The 22,498-nt window shown below is 36.1% G+C and overlaps 1 protein-coding gene across 2 annotated transcripts in view; it reads right to left on the bottom strand.

Moving 5' to 3' along the window:
• Positions 1-4,044: 4,044 nt before the first annotated feature.
• thop1 (thimet oligopeptidase 1) overlaps positions 4,045-22,498 on the bottom strand; it is a 29,403-nt gene continuing 10,949 nt past the window's right edge. For both annotated transcript variants that reach the window (XM_056468498.1, XM_056468497.1), the window contains 10 exons: positions 18,426-18,533; positions 18,230-18,332; positions 16,325-16,485; positions 16,075-16,210; positions 13,359-13,725; positions 7,723-7,924; positions 7,435-7,621; positions 6,684-6,812; positions 4,493-4,629; positions 4,045-4,403 (listed from right to left, as the gene is read on the bottom strand). In XM_056468498.1, coding sequence (XP_056324473.1) covers positions 4,242-4,403; positions 4,493-4,629; positions 6,684-6,812; positions 7,435-7,621; positions 7,723-7,924; positions 13,359-13,725; positions 16,075-16,210; positions 16,325-16,485; positions 18,230-18,332; positions 18,426-18,533 — 1,692 coding nt within the window. In that variant the 3' untranslated portion in view covers positions 4,045-4,241. The remainder of the gene's footprint in view (positions 4,404-4,492; positions 4,630-6,683; positions 6,813-7,434; positions 7,622-7,722; positions 7,925-13,358; positions 13,726-16,074; positions 16,211-16,324; positions 16,486-18,229; positions 18,333-18,425; positions 18,534-22,498) is intronic.

Genomic DNA, 22,498 nt, shown 5'->3' with positions numbered 1-22,498 from the left:
GGAGCATGTATACGCAATCAGTTGAAGTGGGGTGCTGGTATCATACCAGCACCCCATATATATATATATATATATATGCGTGTGTGTGTGTATATACAGGGTGGGCCATTTATATGGATACACCTTAATAAACTTATTGGGAATTTCACAAGAAAAACAATGGTGTGCTTGGTTTTAAAGGGCACATAGGTTACTCCTTTTTTCATATTTAATATAAGTCTTTTGTGTCCCCAGAATGTGTCTGTAAAGTTTCAGCTCAAAACACCCATCAGATTATTTATTATAGCTGTTTGAAGTGTCTATATTTATTATTTATATTTATTTATTATAGCTGTTTGAAGTGTCTAGCCTTTAAGGCTAGTCCTCCCCGCCCACCGTTCCCACGTGCCTGTCAGCAACCGCCACCCTCGGCTGCCTCAGGAAGCAGATCTCACATGACGTGTGTGAGAAATACTACAGTAAGAACTTTAACAATCAGTATTTGATGCATTTTTTTGTGGAGTTGCAAAAATGAGTCACACACAATGTCATTACAAAGTTCACGCACACACTCAGCGAGGACACACACACGTAGCGCAGACACATACACACACACACACACACACATAGCGCAGACACACACACACATAGCGCGGACACACATACACACATAGCGCAGACACACACACATAGCGCAGACACACACACATAGCGCAGACACACACACATAGTGCAGACACACACACTCACACACACACACACAGAAAGAGACAGCGCGTTAAGCTTTGCACTCGTATCTGTTATGTTAATGTCCACAAACCGAGATTGAAGCGTCTTCTTTTATAATTGTTCGGACACGCGGCTGTGCTGATTAAGTGAATCTCTGTAATTCATTACACACGTGCTCTGTTTTAAAACATTTTAAACTTGTAAAACTCACTCTTAATCACGTTTGATGATGATTGATGATCCAAGCGAACTGAACAGACCTTTTATTCCCGGTTGCTTTGCGCTCATCCTCTCTTGTTGATATGATTATACACGTGACTACCAGGACATGTTAATATGCACAGCTGTCAATCAATATTGGTGGGCGGGGGGACCGCACTCCTACGTAAAGTTGCGGTCCATCTGAAAACAGCTCCAATTGGTCCACTGTTTTTTTTTTTGTTTTTTTTTTTGCTGTTAAATTTGAAAAAAAAGGACTGGGTGTGTTTATTTCACCCCAATATGACAGTTTATACACTATGCTTACATTTCTGTTCAAACAGCCATTAAAGTAGATTTTTCACCATAGGTGCCCTTTAAACGTAACTTTATTCTTTCATGAGTTATTTACAAGCTCCCCTCACATATACCAATGTGGCACAAACAGGACGCTGATATCACCAACCATTCCTATTATATTAAGGTGTATCCACATAAATGGCCGACCCTGTGTGTGTGTATTTATATGTGTGTGTATATATATTTGTATGTGTATGTATAGATCCTATGCTAACATACTGCTAGCTACAGGTGGTGCTGTAACTACTATGCTTGTTGTTATTGTTGAGATAACGGACTACATCTGCGATTTGTAAAGTAGGTAAGTTTAATAATGACTGAGAAAAAACAAGTTCACACTCCATTATGACAATGAATGAATGAGAGGCGCGACAGGAAAAAAGTTTTCCCTAACCTCCGGTCTCGTTCGCCATTTTGTGAAATAGGCCTATAACTGTTACATGTTATATTTTTAATAGTTAACATTGTGAATGACTGTTAACAGGGCAAGGCTAATCAGTTATTCCGTTAAACAGCAGTTTTCTTTATTTATCCCATAGTTACCATTAATAAGGTTCGAATTGGGTTAATATTGACACTTTACGTGTTTTTTTCAGGTTGCAGCTGTAATTCATGTATATGTTGCAGGTGACCTAGTCCGATAAACTCACTGTACAGACATGGCTGACCTTCTCGAAACCACAGTTCTCCCACGTCTTCAGCCATCATTGAAAGCGAGACGCGTCTCTATAGCAACCTCTCGCGACACAACCTCTCCAATGCGGCGCCTCGCGATTTGCAAACAAGTCATACGAATCATATTTATTATCATTTGACAGTAATGGAAGAGCACCGCCAAATGTAGCGAAGAGTAATTATTTTTCTCAAATAGTTTACTTAAGCAAAAGCACACATTTTAAATGTACTCAAAAAGTACACCTTACTTTTACTGATGTAAATATAACGGAGTAAATGTAATTCGTTACTACCCACCTCTGTGTATCGGAAACTTTCTTTTACTCCACTACTTTCCTTCAACCTGCAGAGCCACTACTTAATTTTTTTCATGTCTATGCAGATTAGAAAAATCAGTCCTGTGATTCCTGTCCAATCAAATCGTACATAGAAGGTAAATCGCATCATATGAACTACCTCACGACATGGGTGCTTTATAATTGCAGCAAACTATTTGGAAGCATTAAAAGTGTACAAAAAGATGTCCAAAATCTTTACACGCAATGACCCAGAGAGCAGAGACTGTTTAGATGCATGTCACTGATGAGATGACAGATGTTTACTGTATGATGACCAAAATGTCCTTAAACACCCAGCAGGCACAAGATGTCAACATGATGTCAGATTGACGTTGCATTCTGTTTGGAAATGAAAATTGGGTTGACATCAGAACCCAACATCAAGGTCCAACCTAAAATCAATGTCTGACGATGTGACAGCTTGACGTTGTGTGGACGTTACCACTATGACGTCTATCAGATGTTGGATTTTGGTTGCCATACCTGACGAATAAATGTCAGTATTTGATGTCAATATGACGCTGGATTTTGGTCACTTTCTAACACAACCTAAAATCAACAACCTAAAGTTGTTACTGAACATCAAAATAACGTTGTCCTCAGACACTGGCTAGACATTGAATTTTGGTCACCTGATGTCACGACCTAAATCTAACCTAATATTAACGTCTTATGATGTTGTGTGCCTGCTAGACAATAACTAAATGCACTACAGAATCTTACGTTTACACACATCCACAAATTACATGTAAATGCATCAGCTTTTTACAGCATAATACTCAATACTCTTGAGTACTTTTGAAAGGTCTACTTTTTATTCATACTTTGAGTAATATTTACAACAGATACTTTTACTCTACTTGCACTACATTTTAGTCAAGTAATAATACTTTAACTCAAGTATGATTTTTCAGTACTCTTTCCACCATTGGTGTGGGATACATTATTTTATTTCAACAATTCACTTACTACATTAAGCAAGTTAAAGTTTTCGTTAGGCTCATTTCATTCAGGGTTTATACACATTTTTACAACAAAAATTCCATGATTTTGCCAGGACATTCAGGTAAAGTTTCATGACCTAATGTTTAATGTAATATCCATGTATACATGGTAAATAATAATAAAAAAACAATGCACGTTTAAATGTATTATAGCATTTCATAAAACACACAGCAATATATTTAGTTAAATTTTTTTAAAATAAATCTAATTGTATGAAAGATTTTAGATAATGCTTACACATAGCGGTTCTTTCCGCTGTGCCACCTCTGAAATTGAGACTAAACCAAAGGAAAACGAATGAATGAATGCTTACACAGCATTTATAATGTAAGACCATGTTTTTGGCCATAGACAAAAAAGAAGTAAAGGCAACTAACCTATATTTAAGTTTACAGATATTTGTTAAACTAATTTCCATGATTTTTCCCAAACTTTTTTCTGTTTTTCCAAAACTTTACCAGGCCTGGAAATTGCCATGTCAAAATTCAATGACTTTTCCAGGTTTTTCATGACCGTATGAACCCTGTATTTTTTATTTTGGTGTGGAATATGACCTGGACATAATATTTGATATCATGAAAAAAAAAAAAAGTGTAATTATAAACAAAACGCCAAGTCAATACTTTCCTAATGACCTGTTGTGTACCCCAGATGTGACATCAGCAAATGATGTGTTATGAGTGCAATGAAGCAGTTACTTTTCTAAAGGGAATTCATTATGTTGCAAGGAAAACAGGTAAAAAAAAACGAAACAAGCCCATCATTTGAAGATTTTTTTTCTTTTAGGAGACAGATTTCAATACAATTTTCAAATCTAAAACAAGGTTTCATACATCCATAGTGAAAGCTCTTTGCAGAAGTGTGATTCGGGAGAGGTGGTGATAAGTGAATGAGCTTTTTAGGGTTTTTGAGAGGTATCAGTCTGAGGTTTTATAACTTGGCCTAGCGTTCAGGCGGTCAGCAGGCGCAGGGGGTGCCAGACTCCACATCAGCCGTGAGCCCTTTGCTAAGGAGGAAAGCATCCTGCTTGGGTTCTCTTCCCAGAAACTTCTTTAGCATGTCAGCAGCATCCTCAGAGCCTCCTGGCTTCAGAATGCACTTCCTGTAGTCCAGACCCACCTGTTTAACAAAAAAAAAAGTACAACATGAGTAGACAAAAAAAGGTTTACTTAAAAAAACAAGAATTATAATAACTAGGCTAAGCTAACCTTAGGGTCCATAACACCTTCTTGTTTGAAACGGGCATAGAACATGTCCATGGAGAACACCTCACTCCACAAGTAGCCATAGTACTGAGCATCATACCCTCCTGCTAGGTGACCAAATGTGGCAGGCATGTTTGTCCCTGTAAGAGCACAAAAGGGAAAAAAACTAATAAATAAATCCGTAAGAAAAAAGTTATTGATGAATGTTAAATCACAAAATGAAGATAAATTATTATTTTTTTTAAACTGGATAAATGAATTGAAGATGTTTGTGTTCATTTTAATTATACATCATCTGAAAGCTGAATAAGTGGGTTTTCCACTCATGTACGGTTTGTTAGGCAAATTTGCAATCTAAGGGTTAATAAAAGGGTGACACGGTGGCACAGTGGGTAGCACTATCGCCTCACAGCATGAAGGTCACTGATTCGAGCCACGGCTGGGTCAATTGGCATTTCTGTGTGGAGTTTGAATGTTCTCCCTGTGTTTGAGTTGGTTTCCAAACAGCCCAAAGGCATGTGCGGTAGCTAAATTGTCCGTAGTGTATGCGTGTATGTTCTCCAGGTTGGGGGTTGAGCTAAAAACCCACCTCATAAAAACTAGATGTTATGAAACTCCAATAAGGTGTGGCTAAATATCAACTTCAATATGAATGGCCCTGGGAGTAAGCAAGAGTTTTATATAAAGAAACCTAAATATTGAGAAAACCACCTTTAAAGGGCACGTATCATGCAAAAATCAACTTTTGTAACCTGTTTGGACAGAAATGTGTGTCGTTATAGTGTGTCCACAGTAAACAGGATTTCTGCAGATTATCATAATGTCAAATTTAAGACCATTAAGTAAATTTAAGACCTACATTGCAATATTAAAAACACGTAAAGAGAAAATGCAAAAATCAAAAAAATTAGTGGTAAAATAAATGTATTCAAATTGAACAGTACTAAAGACAGGTTAGATGCACCATTGAACTACAGAAAAAAAAAGAAAATCAAATTTTTAAATTTTAGACTTTTTAACACCCCGCGGAAACCCTGAGTAAAACTGGAGTGATATAAACACATCAAGTCTCTTTTTTAATAATTTCCTGATGTTGAAATAAGATGCGAATCCCAGCAATTTTGAAGTGTGTTTTTTTTCTGCCCACTGATATTGATTGACATGCACGTATCCCCATGTCTCAGTATTAATGCATATAAACATGTCCACAAGACAGGATTTGCAAAGAAACTGGGATTAAGAGATCTGTTTGATTATTTTTTTTTTAAGCATTTTGAAATATTTTGAGCCACATCTTTTATAACCACTGGAATAAGCACAGTTGCATAGCGTACACAACTATAACTGGGATGCTTCAATCACATAACAGCAGTCCTGGTTAAATCAGTTTTTTTTTTTTTTTACAGTAAAGTAGCTATAATAGATCTCTAAAGCAGCATATTTAACCTTACTATTTGGTGGCAGTCGTGCTGCATTTGCCGCGAGTAGATGAGCAAAAACAGCACCACCTGTTAACACACAGGTGTGTTTGCATGGGTGACTGTTCGAGCGCACACACAGTGAACATTGTAATGGCCTTTGCTTGTGGATCTTGGTTTTTATTATGTTTCTGTTTATGATTTTGCTGTGTTTATCCTTACATCAGACCCTGACGTCATAAGAGTGGGTGGGGAAAACAAACCTATTTTCATTTAAAGGCTCAAAAACAGCTACAATTCCCTTAGACCCAAAAATGTTCATTTTGAACAGGAAGTAGTAATTGATCTGATGCGTATTTTGACCTGAAACTTCACATACACATTCTAGAGACACAATAGACTTATTCTATATCTTGTTAAAAGGAAAAAAATTGGAGTTCTTTAAAGTTGTCCAAACTAAGCTCTTAGCAATGCATGTTATCAATCATAAATTAAGTTTTGGTATATTTATGGTAGAAAATTTACAAAAACTCTTCATGGAAAATAAATTTTTTGTAATATTCTAATGATTTTTGGCATTAAAAAATATATATCTATAATTAGAAGTGGATCATCACCTTTGTCAAATTTATTGAACAATGCCCATTCTCTGGTTAGGACTATTCTAAAAAACCTTTTTGATCCACTTTAAATGTTGACTACTATATAATTTACCCAGACAATATATCTGCGCAAAATAAAACATTTGTGGTCCAGGGTCACAAATCTCATTTTACCTGGTGAAGAAGGAATTCCCAGGATGTCCAAGCAGAGTCTGGCATATTCTTCAGCTGGGTCAAGCCCAGTCTTTGTGTGCAACGCCTGGTCCACCTTAGCCAGAACAATCTGCCTCAAGTTAAACAACCCTGAAAACATTAGTAAAGAGTATTTGATATGTAAAAAAGGACAAAGGAGGCAGAAGATAGCAGTTATTTTTTCCTGTAAAGTTACTGGAACTGTAAATATTGAAATTATGAAAAAAATTATATAAAATGACATGGATATACACATTCAAAAGGTACTAGGTGACCTACAATTTCTCTTTCTCACTGCTGTTACAGGAGTTAGTTTTTATTATAACTGCTGAAAGATAATTACTAATAATCAAATCACAGAAAGGATATTTGCAAATATATACTAATTTTTTTTAATGACATTTCATACTTGTAATATCACAACACTATATAAGGAGATTTTATATAGCTCTTATTTAACCATCCTTCTTGATTTCTGATTGATTGCAAAAATTAGAAATTAAAAAGAAAAATAAATATTTTGCAGATAAACATAGCGAGCCGCAATTTAGAATAGAAAAGATCTTCATCACTCTATGTCACAAGTACAACAAAATTAAAATAAATTGTAAACCAACTTCATTTCTGATTTATTGTGAGAATTAGAAATGATGTTTTGTGAATAAATATTGCATGCATTTAGGAAGTTATGAAGTTCTCAATGTCTGTTTTTATGGTGTGTTTCTATGATTACCAGTGTTAGCGAGTCTGGATTTAATGAGCTTATCCAGAAGCTCCTCTGGAATTGGGTTTCCTGTTTTGTAGTGCTTGGACATGCGCTGAATGGGCTCCTTCTCCCAGACCCAGTTCTCCAACATCTGAGATGGAGCTTCAACAAAATCCCTCTCTACGTGAGTCCCGCTGAACATTGCAAAATCAGACTGAAAAAAACAACAACAAAAAAAACAAGTAAACCCATATATAATCTACACACACTGCAAAAGTCGCAACTTAAGTGACTTTTGGAAAATGTAATTCAGACCTGAGCACAAAGCTGATGCATCACATGTCCAAACTCATGGAAGTACGTTTCCACTTCATCATGCTGCAGCAGAGATGGTGCATCTGCGGTGGGCTTGCTGAAATTAGCCACCATGGCAGCCACGGCCATCTGCCGGGTCCCGTTTGGGAGCAAGCAGCCAGGCTGCAAGCCAAAGCATGCGGCATGTCCGTATTTACCCTCCCTATAGGGATAATGGAGAATTAGCAATTAATCTAGCTGAACGGCCAGTAAAGCTCTACTTTCAAGATATAAATGGTTTCTAAGCTTCACCCATAAGACACAGTGGCCAGATTCAAGAGCAGTGGCAAAAAAAAAAAAATGTTAAAGAGTTAAAGTCTGTGATTTTTTAAATTGCATTGATATTCTCTCGAGGCGCTCTAGGCTAGTTTTTAAAGGAGAACTGAAGCACTCAGACAAGATTACATTTTGTACACTAGATTTTACTTTAATGAAAATATATTAAACTCGATGTAACCATTTAGCAGAAAACGGCATGTTTTACTATATTTTTTTAAACCTAAGGCACCGCCATCTTGGAATGTCGCTGTGTCTGACGTCACAGGGTTGATTCCATTCCCTCAGCTGAAAAGATACAGTGGAAGTAAAGAACTGAACACAAAGACTGCAAAGACTAAATTTAACCTAATGCGTGAAGTTGTGGACGTGGAGCTGGTGCAAATACAAGCATCAGATGTGTGTCTAAAAAAATAAATAAATAAATAAATAAATAAATATATATAAATATATATATATATATATATATATATATATATATATATATATATATATATATATATATATATATATATATTCGATTTTCCTTTTTTCCCTACAACAAATAAAATTAAGTGTACATAGGCATTTAAATGTCTTAAGTTGTGTATTTTTCTTTTGTTAATATCTTTCACCTGACGAGGGGATTTACACTCAGACCAATGCAACGACTAAAAATCATACACTACTTCATGCTTTACCAAGTAATGTCTTTGTATATTATTTCAACATATATTCCCTTTTCAAGTCAACCAACTCGATCTCTCAACATGTATGAACGACGTAAAACCTGCCATATGGAAAAAAAAAAAAAAAAAAAAAAGCACCGATCTTGGTTTGGTTTGAACATGAGCAGAGGTGAGCAGCTGTAGTAGTGAAAAGTGGAAGTACCCGCCCCCATTACATCAGCACCAGACCTGGTTAAAACCCAGACAGGCAGCCAGGCAGCGTAATACAGAGAGTCGACAAAAGCACATCAAATGATCGATAATTAATTGGGGGGAAAAAAAGAAAAATAGAATAAATATTTATTTTTATATCAGACACACATCTGAAGCTTATATTTGCACCAGCTCCACATCCACAACTTCACGCATTGTGTTAAATTAGGCTTTGCAGTCTCCGTGTTCAGTTTTTTACTTCCATTGTATCTGTTCAGCTGAGAGAACAGAACCAACCCCATGACGTCAGACACAGCGATATTTCAAGATGGCCGTGCCCTAGGTCTAAAAGCTATAGTAAAACATGCCGTTTTTTTCTAAATGGTTTCATTAATCAAGTTTGTTTAATATATTTTCATTAAAGTGGAATCCAGTGTACAAAATAACAAAAACTTGACTGAGGGCTTGATTTCCCCCTTAACTATATATTCAAATGCTCATGAGTAAAAGCCATAAGTCAGAGTCATAAGTAGGGCCAGACGGAATCTGCAGACATTATTTGCTATTTCTGCGCAGAATTTTGGTAAAATCTGCAGATTCATGCGAAGTGACTTTGGGAGTATCATAACTAAAACTGAATATATATGAAAAAAATTAAGACCTTTTTAACTTTATTTAACTTTGTATTTAATGTTTACAATGCAAATCCAATTAGATCCACTTTATTTGGTAAACAAAGCAAGTCTTCTATATAATATATCTACTAAAAGGCAGAAAATATTACTTTACAAACTTTATTGTAAATAAATCATATAAATATTTTCATATTAGTCAATAATATTATTGAAATTAATTTAAAAACCGAATAAATTTAAATTTACACAAATAAACAATCAATGAAGGGCTCAAAATCTGCGGAAATCTGCACATGCAGATTCCGTGTGGGCTTAGTTGGCTTTTATGTCATGCAATTAACATAAACATGGCTCACTGTGAACACTCTTGTAATTTGTTTAAAGCTTTCCTAACTTTATTAATGATTATTTTAGGTTTTAAAGATATTTGTAAAGTAGTGGATGCAAGCGGAGTACATCTGTTTTACTCAGAATTAATACAATAGAGAATCAGGTTTTTCACCACAGCTCTACTGGATTCACAAAGTCTTAGTTCACGCCAAAATGTTATTAATTACTGACCCTCATGTTTTTCCAAATGCCTGAGACGTTCGTTCTTCTTCAGAATACAAATAGAGGTATTTTAGGTGAAATTGGAGAGCTCCCTTATCCTCCTTAGACAGTAAGGTTCCAGACTCATACAAAGTCCAGAAAGGTACTAAATCACACCTTGCACAACATACTGAAATTGAGAAGAAACTGTTGAATGAAGCAGTTATTTTTGCTTTATGTGCGTGCAACATTTTTGTAGACTTTTCTCCACTTCGAACAAGTCTGAAAACTAGCTGTCTACAGAGGATGAGGAAGCTCTTGGATTTCACCTAAAATATCTTCTTTGTTTGTCTTTGGAACACAAATGATGCAGTTGTTTTATTTAATGAAGAAATTGCTCTTCAAAAATACAATTGTCTAATAATTCTGAAGTATATAAAGGATTTTTTGTATGTGCTGAATGTGGCTGAAAACTGTTGCCACTAAAAAGAGTATTAGGCTTCTATTTGTCTTGTTTGTTGTTGTTAAAGGGTTAACTCGCACTTAAAACTAAAACCATGTTATTAATTACTCACCCTCACCCTTTCAATCCCCTGAGACCATCTTTGGAACCCAATTTAAGATATTTTAGATGAGCTTGGCAACTTTTTGGCAGCTTTCTTGGACCTATGATTATAGTAGAACCACTGAAGTCCAATGTAACATGCAGTGTTTTAAAAATCATTTTGGTTCTTTTTCTGGACATTAAACATCTTGGGACCATTTTAGTCTATGATTTAATTGAAGAGCTCTTGGATTTAATCTAAAATACATTCATTTGTGTTCCAAAAATGAACTAAGGTCTCATTGGAACGACATGAGTGAGAAATAAAAAATAAAAAAAAAACACAGAATTTCCTTTTTTTTGTTAAATACATGGAATAATGTGCGTTAATAAAATTCACGCATCTGTAATTATAAAATCGTCAAGGATAACAGAACGTACTCATAATTTTACAAGCATACAATTCCAAAATCTGCGCTTAGAACAGACAAAGATACAACATTTTCTTTGTCTGTTTGTATATGACTGATACATTTACGATGGGTGTCCTTTACAAGCACAAAATACAGTTTCACAACGAACACGACAACCTGATTACTAGTACGAATCAAACAACGACACTCCACTGTCAAAATTACGTCACCGCTGTCACAGGCATTAATAAACAAGCGAGAATCCTGATCACAATCAGAATCTTGATCCCACACACCATCTTGGGTAAGATTTTTGTTATTTCCTCTTTGAAAAAAGTCCGTCATGAGGTGTAATAAAGGTTGAGACTTAATGAGGTCCATTTTCGCTGTGTTTCTTGGACATTTTACAGATTCAAAATTAGGAACGGACTGAAGACAGTGAGCTAGCATAAAGTAAGTTAACGTTGCAGCGAGCGTAGAATTCTCAGTGAAACACTTAACGGTGTTTAACTATAACATGACATCTGTTAAGTACATTTTTTTTAAAGCCAGATCAACCATTGACCTATCATGTAAAGATATCAGCAAAAGGCAGGTTAAATATTTAAGGGTTTGTGCTTACCAGAGGTGAGTAACGTTAAACATTTTTATGAGACTATGAATAAAAATAAATAAATATTAAATATGTTAAATATTTGACCCCGAACCACAAAACCAGACATGAGGGGCAATCATTTGAAACAGACTTGCATGTCATCTGAAAGCTGAATAATTAAGCCCCTCAATGTATGGAAAGGAAATTATATGTTCAGATATATATTATTAACATTATTATATTATCTTTAAATTTGTACAAAGTAAGGTATTAGTAACTATTAATATAAATAATTTTGTTTTGTTATTTGTTTGTTATATTACTTTATTAAACTATTAGTTACATTATATTGTATTATTATAAGTAATAAACTATTAATGTGCGTTTTCCTGTGTGTGTTTGTTCTATATTGGTGATTGCTTAATAACCACATTATATTTTGCTTATTCTGATTTATTTCAAGTTGCAATTAATTAATAAGGGTAAAATGTTCTTTGTTTTGTTTACCTATACTGGATAAATCTGTCTAATTTAGTTTGTGTTCCCTGGTGATCTTATAGGGTGTTTGTGAGTTACTTAAACAGTTAAAAAAAGGTGACTTAATCAACAGATGTCATGTTATAGTTAAACACTGTTAAGTGATTCACTGAGAAATTCTGCGATCGCTGCCTGTAATGTTAACTTACATTATGCTAGCTCGCTATCCTCAGTCCGTTCTTAATTTTGATTCTATAAAATGTCCAAGAAACACAGCGAAAATGGACGTCATTAAGTCTCAACTTTTATTACAGCTCATGACAGACATGTCAAAAGGGAATAAAAATAATCTTACCTGAGATGGTGTGTGGGAGCTCGAGTGCCCAGCAAGCTCACCGCTGTGATCGATGACTCTCGCTTGTTTATTAATGCCTGTGACAGTGGTGACGTAATTTTGACAGTGGAGTGTCGCTGTTTGATTCGTACTTGTAATCAGGTTGTCGTGTCCGTGGTGTAACTGTATTTTGTGCTTGTAAAGGACACCCATCGTAAATTTATTAGTCATTTACAAACCGACAAAGAAAATGTCGTATCTGTGTCTGTTCTAAGTGCAGATTTTGGAATTGTATGCTCGTAAAATTACGAGTACGTTCCATTTTCCTTTACGATTTTATAATTACAGATGTGTGAAATTTATGCACGAAATATTTATGACAGTGATTTTATTCTATTGAAATAAACCTTTAATCAATATACAAACACAAGATAGAAAATACTCAACCCTTGTGTATTGTTCAAATTGACAACCCTTTCATTATGTTCATGGCTTTTTTACCCCATTGACATTGATTATACCAACATAAAGTCAGAAACTAAGCTTTGATTTGCACTGTAACTGATGATCATGAGTAAAAATCACAATCCCCTTCCCAACAGGGAAAACCACAAACAATCAAGAATGCATGATTATAGGGTGCCATGGCTATGCAATCAAAAAATGTTATATATATGGAAGTCAATGGGGCAAAAACAGCCACAAACATAACGAACAGGGAGTGGAATTTTTCATAAACTCAAATACACTGTGGGCAAATTTAAAGCATTTTCCCAAAACGTGTGTCAAAATAAAAATCATTCCATTTGCTGAAACACAGAGAACGTTGTGGCCAAATTAAGACTCAAAATAACCCCAGAGTGGATGAAAACATCCTTGGTCCTCTAGAGTCCAAGCTGAAAAACACTTTCAGAACAGATAAGAGTACTCACCTGGGGAATAGATCCAGATAAAACTGGCCCACCACCTGTCCAGATGTTCGGTCTTTAACACTGTATAGCGACACATCGTCATGCCAGACTGGAGCGCCCTCTACTTTCTGAAATGTGAGGTTTAGCAGCTCCTGATAGATGTCCAGCAGGCCTTTGGTAACCACCTCCATTGGAAAATACTCCTTCAGCTGGTTCTGATCCACTGCATACTGGGTCTCCTCCACCTGGGTCATGTAGTAGCGCGTGTCCCATGCATAAAGTTCTCCAGTGAAGGGCAGATTTCTCTTCTGGCTCTCCTGTTCCTTCAGCTTCAGGATTACAGCCCTCTCCTTCTCACCTAGGGGCTTTAGCTTATGGGAAAGGTCCTCTAGAATGTGGAGAAACGATAGAGATTTTGAGTTGGTCATATCAGCTTCTCTGACCATGTTATGGCAAAAGAAACATCATACATTTAAAAACATTTTCTATAATGAAAAAGAAAAAAAAAAAATTAAGAGAAATAAGAAGATAAAAATCTTAATCTTAAATGACTAAAATCTAACAGTTTTTCCTTTAAGGTCTCTCCAGATAAAAAAAAAAAAAAAAAAAAAATTGATGACATTAAAATAGGGCATTTAAAAGTATATGTTTAACAGTTTGTTTGCTATTGCAAAATTAACATTTGGTGAAATTTCTCCTTTGAGTAAATGTCCATGAGTAGGTCTTGTGTGTCAATATAGCATCTTGTGTAAACAACCAAATCATGTATTGAGATAAAGGTGCTGTATGCAAGTTCTTGACTCTTCTAAAGCATAAAAATAGCATAATATGTTGTAGATATTTAAGAAACATGCTAAGTGAACATTCTTGTTTATCTAAAAAACAATGCTGAAGTCAGATATTCTACTTTGAAAATGAGCTTTCCGTGCCGGAACGGCTGCCTTTGTTTTGCTCTCTTTAACCCTCCCCAATGCCAGTCTAGTCAATTATATTTCAGCACCCCAGTTTGCCTTGATGGAAAACAGCATATTTCATTCATTCATTCATTCAGGAAGGCTCACAAAGTATGTGTCTGTGACTGAAATGCGATCACCGATGGACAGTAGCAGACTCCGAAATGAGATGCAGATTCAAAGTTTCACATGAGGTAAACAATAGGTGAGCAGGTTACATTGTAATCGCATCTCCTAACAACATGCTACGTGAAGAAATTTATAGTGATTTGGCTGTTTGCACCAAACGAAACACGACAGAAATTTTAACGCAGCCACTCAGAAACACAGAATATACACTCACTTATCAAATAGTAAGGTTTATAATCTAATTAATACATATTAAACCTTTTTAACAAGAAATAGAACTGTTAACTGTTTCTAATATATCAGTTTGAGGAGTTGGTTAGTATAAAAACTCCATTTAATATGAAAAACATCCCTAAACCGCATGCCGTTGCTTTTATATAAAACACGATTTAAAATCAGCCTTGTTGGTCCTCAATCAGGCAACCTGAGGTGCATTTGTTTTGATCCTGGAATGCAATACCTAGTTCAACCACTGTGTGTCAAACTTGCATGCTGCAACTTTAAAAAAAAAATGGTTTAATTTTTGTACACACTGGGACGCTTTTCGTTTGAGTTTGTCAGCGTTTTACGACGTTTTTCTGGATTCAAACCCAAATGATTTGCACTAGCGTTGAGCAGAAGAGTATGCAAAAATTACACCTTAATGTTAGATGGCTCTACACAACTTTAAGCTTCTGACACCTGCTTGTAACACAGAAGACGACAAAGTTTACACGATTTTTGACAGAGCTTAGAATCAGTGATTCTATGCTTTTTGTCGTTGTTAAAGTTACTGGCGATTTGAACAAGCATGGATGGTTCAAGTTGCAGCTCCAGCTTTAGTGATGAAGAAATGATTATTGGTAACCAGTGCAATAAGCAGCTCCACGTTAATATCGCCTCTGGGCATCTTCTTCAATGTGCACTCACATTGACAGTTTTGCCCTTGAGCACCTCCAAGTGCTGTTTACAGTAACTTCAGCAGCTCCGTGCACGTGAACTAAAGTGCCAATCTGATTTGTGCGACAAAACAAAAAACCAGCTTGAGGTGTTTCTTTAAAAATGATGCTTTTACGTCTGTCATTTTCCGCATTGGTGTGCACGATCACATTGGCGGCCTTTATTTAGTTTAGGCGTTAAACATCGACAGAAAACGCAAGCAAAAAGTGTCCTGGTGTGAATGGGCCTTGAGGGGTGGATTTCGAAAAGTTTACTTTGAGCAATAATCCCATTCTGCTCGCCATGTGTTTAGAATAAAGCTTTTTATTAGTGCGGTAACAGAATTGCAAAATTAAAATAAATTAAATAAATAAATAATAAAATTACCATGTCATTTATCCATCCAGATGTACATAAACATATCCATTAAGTTAGTTCAGCCAAAAATATTAATTATGCTAATAATTACTCATTCTCATGCCAAGGAGTGCCCAAACTCGTCCTAGAGGGTGAGTGTCCTGCTGAGTTTAGCTAATCAAGCTCTTATTAGGTATACTAGAAACTTGCTGTCAGGTGTGAACTAAAACAAGATGACATCCCTTATTTTATTATTGTTACTTCATGTAAAAGTTCAGAATGTTCTAATCGCTAATATTTTTAAATCTCAGCCTCATTTTTGCTCATTTAAGTGAGATTCTTACATTTTTAAATATCCATATCAAGATATCAGTCATTACCGAGAAAAGTGGAAACCTTCTTGGAGGACTTAGCCATGTTCATTTCAAGAACAAAGTCAGAATGAGTGCTGAAGCCCAGCAGGCTGCTCTTCTGAGAGCGCAAATTCACAAGCTCCTTCAGGATAGCAGAGTTCTCCTGTTAGGGGAAATTACAACAACATACAAATGAATACTTTTGTTGCATCAACCACACAAGTGCAATTGGCCAAGCATTATTGCTCTGGTTACAGGTGTTTCTGCAATGTCTGACCTCTTTGCAGCGCGAGTTGAAGGCCTCCTCTAATTTCTTCCGTGTCTCGGGGACGAAGCATTTTTTCATGGTGGGGAAATAATGAGGATACTTCAGAGTGAGCTTCAGTTTTCCAGACTCATCCTTTTCCAGAGAGTTAAGGAAATCCTCAGGGAGTCCCCCTATAAAAGTCATTTACACATGAATCTAAATTAGAGGTAAACTAAAATAAAATGGTTTACATGAGCACTGTGTGATAAGGAAAAGAAAAGCAGCAATGCTAATAACTGAGGATAATACTGTAGCGCCTATAAAATCAGTGAAGTTTTTCCTGCAACCAACTCTCAACATTGTGACTAAATATTAAATTGTATTGTTTTATGTGTAATATTTATATACATGTTGTATACACTCACCAGCCACTTTATTAGGTACACCTTACTAGTACCAGGTTGGACCCCTTTTTGCCTTCCGAACTGCCTTAATCCTTCGTGGCCTATATTCAACAAGGTACTGGAAATGCTCCTCAGAGATTTTAGTCCATATTGTCATGATAGCATCACGCTGTTGCTGAAGACTTGTCGGCTGCACATCCATGATGCGAATCTCCCGTTCCACCACATCCCAAAGGTGCTCTATTGGATTGAAATCTGGTGACTGTGGAGACCATTTGAGTACAGTGAACTCACGGTCATGTTTAAGAAACCATTCTGAGATGATTTGCGCTTTATGTCAGGCTGCGTTATCCAGCTGGAAGTAGCCATCAGAGGATGGGTACACTGTGGTCATAAAGAGATGGACATGACCAGCAACAATACTCAGGTACGCTGTGACGTTGACCTGATGCTCAATTGTTACTAATGGGCCCAAAGTGTGCCAAGAAAATATCACTCACATCATTCCACCACCACCACCACCAGCCTGAACGGTTGATACAATGCAGGATTAATCCATGCTTTCATGTTGTTGATGCTAAATTCTGCCCCTGCCATACGAATGTCGCAGCAGAAATCAAGAGTCATCAGACTCTCCAATCTTCCTTTGTCCAGTTTTGGTGAGCCTGTATGAATTGTAGCCTCAGTTTCCTGTTCTTAGCTAACAGAAGTGGCACCCGGTTCGGTCTTCTGCTGCTGTAGCCCATTCCCCTCAAGGTTGGACGTGTTGTGCCTTCAGAGATGCTCTTCTGCATACCTCGATTGTAACAAGTGGTTATTTGAGTTACTGTTGCCTTTATATCAGCTCCAACCAGTCTGGCCATTCTCCTCTGACCTCTGGCATTAACAAGGCATTTGTGCCCACAGAACTGCCACTCGCTGGATATTTTCACTTTTTTGGACCATTCTCTGTAAACACTAGAGATGGTTGTGCGTAAAAATCTCAGTAGATCAGCAGTGTCTGAAATACTCAAGATCTGGCACCATCAACATTCAAAGTTACTTAAATCATCTTTCTTTCCCATTTTGATGCTAAGTTTGAACTGCAGCAGATCGTCTTGACCATGTCTACATGACTAAATGCATTGAGTTGCTGCCATGTGATTGGTTAATTAGAAATTTGCGTTAATGAGCTGATGGACAGGTGTACCTAATAAAGTGGCCGGCATATAAAATGTTTAATTTTATTTTGTCAATGTATTGCACAGTTTACCAGCTGACCCAGATCATGCAAAATGTTAGTTTTTTTCTCTCTCAGATTAGATTTCTCTCACGACACCAAAAATAAATAAATAAATAGTCAAAAAAAGTGAACTATTTTTCTCTCTTCTCATGTTATACATTTATAATGTTTGCTATGCAAGTAACTAAACCTTATGCATACTATACCAAACTAATTAACACTCACAGTTGTATTACGCTTTATTGTATAGAAATGAGCATAATCGTTCTGACTTGAGATGGTAAATCTGATCCTCAGTGTGACACCCACCAAGCTCCTCTCGAGAGAAATGCAGGCAAGTTGTATCTTCATTCAGGTGTTTGTTGAAATCGATACACAGGGTACTCAGTTTCTTCTTGATCTTTTTGATCTCCTATTACAGGGAAGGCAAAACAGTTACATGCCAGAAAAGAATGTTTGCGCTACTGTTACACTGCGACCTGAAAGGAAAATCTTAATATCTGACCTCCTGTGTCACTTTGGGAAGATGGAGGCCGTTTCTCTTGCCAAGCTTTATAAGTCTTTCCATGTAGCGCTTGGCCTCAGGCAACAAACTGTCTCCTGGCAGCTTCTCCTGAATCAAAAAAGCAAAGATATACCAATTAAAAAAAATCTTTAAGGGCTATTCCTTTAACAAATCAGTGTTTAAAACAAGAACTACCAATGCAGTCATTTTGACCCTTTTAAAATTTTGCAATGTATTAACTGTAAAACTAAAACTCGTATACCATAGTACCCTGACTTTTCATAAAGGGATAGTTATAAAAAAATTTTTTAAATAATAATAAAAATTACACACACACACACACACGCACACACACACACACACACACACACACAACCTTCACTTGTCGAAGTTTCGTTCTCATGCTGAACACAAAGCAAGATGTTTTGGAAGAAAGATTTTTGAAAAGTAGCAGCCATCGGCTTAATTTTTGTTCACGGTATTGATACCAAGAGCTGCTGGTTCCCAACATTCCTTAGAATACCTTGTTTTGGGCTCAACTGAAGAAAAAAAAAAAATCATTAAAAGCCTAGAACCATATGAGAGTGAGTAAATGGTGGGGAAATTGTATTTGTGTGAACTGTTCCTTTAAATGTGTGCATAATTTATTCCATCATTATTATATTAAACATTACAAAACACAGACTTCTGTGTCTTGGCAGCTTATACAAATATTACAGGAAAAGTTTGTGAAATATAATCACTGACATTCAAAGCTACAACACAAAATGGATAGTTCCGGTCCTTGATTCTGATTGGTTGAGCCATGTTCAAAGCTGTTGTAAATTGCATTACAAACAAACAAGTGTTGTTTGGAAATTGTTCCACTACCTGTACAGAGTCAAAGAAATGGTTTAAAGTGCTTCGTTTTGTTTTAAGAAACTTTGATACATTTTATAAAAGCAATAAACCCTGTGAAGCTGTGGTTTACAGTGGATTTAATACAGCTAGCATCAGTGTCTAAAATTCCCTCAGCTGTTATATTTGATTTATTCTAAAACCACAACAGAAGCTTTATAAGCATGTAAATATGACTTGACAAAAATGACATCAAGTACAGAATGTACTGGTGTTCTAGTATCTTACCTACATATTTATAAGCTGTATTACCAAAAAGATAATACCGCAATTGTGTCATAAAAAATTATGACAGACATTCAAAGCTTAATTTTAATATCTCAATAGAAGCTTTGAATGTAAATATGACGTCTTATATGAGTACGGTCAGAATGACCAGTATGGTAATTCTAACAGCTAATGAATGCTAGTTCCACTGTTAATATAGCCTACTCTCATGTCTGTGTTAACGCAGAATGAAGCGAGTGCACCGATGCCCATTCTGGCCAATCACAGACATTTCTGTTGAGCCCGAGCACAATGGCCATTCAGCTCATGCTGATATGCCCTCTCATTGGCTGCAGCTCGTGACTACATCTGACCACACGTGGGGTCGAGTCGGCCGACTGCTCTGGAATATTCAGCATGCTAGATATTGGATTTTCGTCTGTGAGGTGTTGGCGACTCGTCAGCAAGACTCTTTGATGCGTTGTTCTGTTGTTCGCACAAAGACAGACAAGTGTCGAGCACCCGCAGATTTTTTCCCCGACCACAGCCTGATCAGTCGGCGAGCTCATTAACTTCCAAATCGGGCTCAAATAAGGCTTGAAATCCTGTAGTGTGAACTAGGCTTAACTGATCCAAGTACTGTCTAGTATGGAATGCTTTTGACCAATCCAAGCACACACGCACAAAAGGAGAAGTGAAAGCAAACACACCCATAGTAAGCATACACTCGGAGCAGTGGGCAGCTATTGCTTCCGGTGCCCGGGGAGCAATTAGGGGTTAGGTGCCTTGCTTAGGGGCACCTCAACTGGGAATCGCAGATGGAGAGAGTACAGCTCATTCACTTTCCCCACCTTTAATTCCTACGGGACCGGGAATCGAACCTGCAACCAGTTAAACTCCCCATCCATTAGGCCAACTGTCCCCCTAACTGCCCCCCCAACTGACCCTGCTTCTTGTGATGATGGTCCAAAGTGAAACCTTAGGGAGCTGCTGAAATACAGTGCCATTTATAACATTAAACCACTCTGTATTTTGCACCATGTTACCCCTGGTTGTGTTGTTAAATAAATAAATAAAATTATTATAAGTATATAATATATATATATATTATATATATATATATATATATATATATAATATATATATATATATATAATATATATAATATATATATATATATATATATATATATATATATATATATATATAATATATATATATATATATATATATATATATATAATATATATATATATATATAATATATATAATATATATATATATATATATATAATATATATATATATATATATATATATATATATATATATATATATATATATATATATATATATATATATATATATATATATATATATATATATATATATATAAATAAAACCAAGGCATTGCAACTGCATAAATTATTATTAAAGTTTTAAAGAATAGATTAATTACAAATTCTGAAAATATTTATATAGTACACTGCAAGAATGGCATCGATAATATCCATTGATTTTTATATGGTCATTTATACTACAAAACCTAAATCAGTTTTGCTTAAGGGGAACACTAGGTTTTATTATGTATCAATATCATTTTAACTATATTGTATGAATATTACTGTAACTATAGGCCTACATGTTGACAATCAAAAACAATGACAAGATATCACAGATCATTGTCTTCTAAGTGCACCTGAGAGACATGAAATGACACTTCTCAGAGCTTGAGAAGCCTACAATTCTTTATAATCAATATAGTTAGTCAAATAAAGAGCTGCAGGTTAAGGAAACAGCATGGAAGGAAGTTGTCGCAGGCCTTGGTGCAGATGAAAAGTAAAAATAAGGAGTCTATTTATATTATATTTATTAAAATTAGCGTGTTAACGAATGTGATTAATTTGAAATATTTAACGCGTTTAAAAAAAATAACGCAATTAAAGTGGTTGTAGTTTTTTATTTCCTGTTGTGGCCGACGTGTGTTCAACGTGCAAAGGCGGGTGAGCTCCAGCATAAAGTGCAAAGCAGACAAAAACAGCAGAGGCAGGACGGGAGTTTGGACAGGGGCATCTTGGAGTTTGAATGCTGCGAAACATTTCACAGATGGCGAATAAGTCGTGTATGTTAAGTACGCAAATGAACTGTTTGCGGCAGTGCTTAATTTGGGCCGAATCATGCGCCGGGAAATGTCAGATATTCGTGTTTTGCATTACGGTTATTTATTTTAATTGATCCGGCATTAACTGGTGCGTGTTGAATACCTGCATGTTTGTGTGTGTGTGAGAGGGAGTGAGTGAGTGAGTGAGTGAGTGAGAGAAAACGTGAATGACTCAGAGTGAAAAACAGCGAGCAAAGCTGTGTTGAGTGTGTGCGCGCACATTTAAAGGTAGTCACTTTTGACCAATCAGCTTTTTTACATTTACAAATCGCTCTCATTGGTTGGTGATTGTTGTTTTTTGCACGCAGTGAGCAGCGAAAATAAATAATGGCATAGTGGCCTACCTAAATAATAAGTGTTTTTAAAATGCCAGAGGCAGTCAAGCATATATATATTAAAAGACGAGTACGTAAATCTGATAATGAGCCTGATCAAGAGAAGATGAAACTGCGAGAATGGATCAGGAGACAGACGCAAAGCGATCTCAAGTCAGCCAGAAAACATGATGAAAGAGGTAACTGTGGGCTCATCTTGAAGATTAGACAGAGCCATTTTCGCTTTGCACATAATAGTTAAGTGAACGTTGCTCTTTAAGAAAATGCATTTGCCAAAAAAAATCAGAAATGGCTGAAAAAAAAAAAAAGGCTCCCGACCCCTGCTCTAGAGTTTCATGTCATTTCTGGTAATTTCATTTAAAATTTTTCAACTGTAACTGCAGTTTGGCAGTTTCACCTTTAATCAGCAACATATACTCACTGACTGGAGAGTTTAAGCTGCTGCAAACGACCTAGATGTGCTCACAGAGAGTG

The sequence above is a fragment of the Danio aesculapii genome, chromosome 11 (assembly GCF_903798145.1).
Source record: "Danio aesculapii chromosome 11, fDanAes4.1, whole genome shotgun sequence".
NCBI classification, from domain to species: domain Eukaryota; kingdom Metazoa; phylum Chordata; class Actinopteri; order Cypriniformes; family Danionidae; genus Danio; species Danio aesculapii.
The sequence above is the reverse complement of the archived record's forward strand: the minus strand, read 5'-3'. Positions and strand labels throughout refer to the sequence as shown.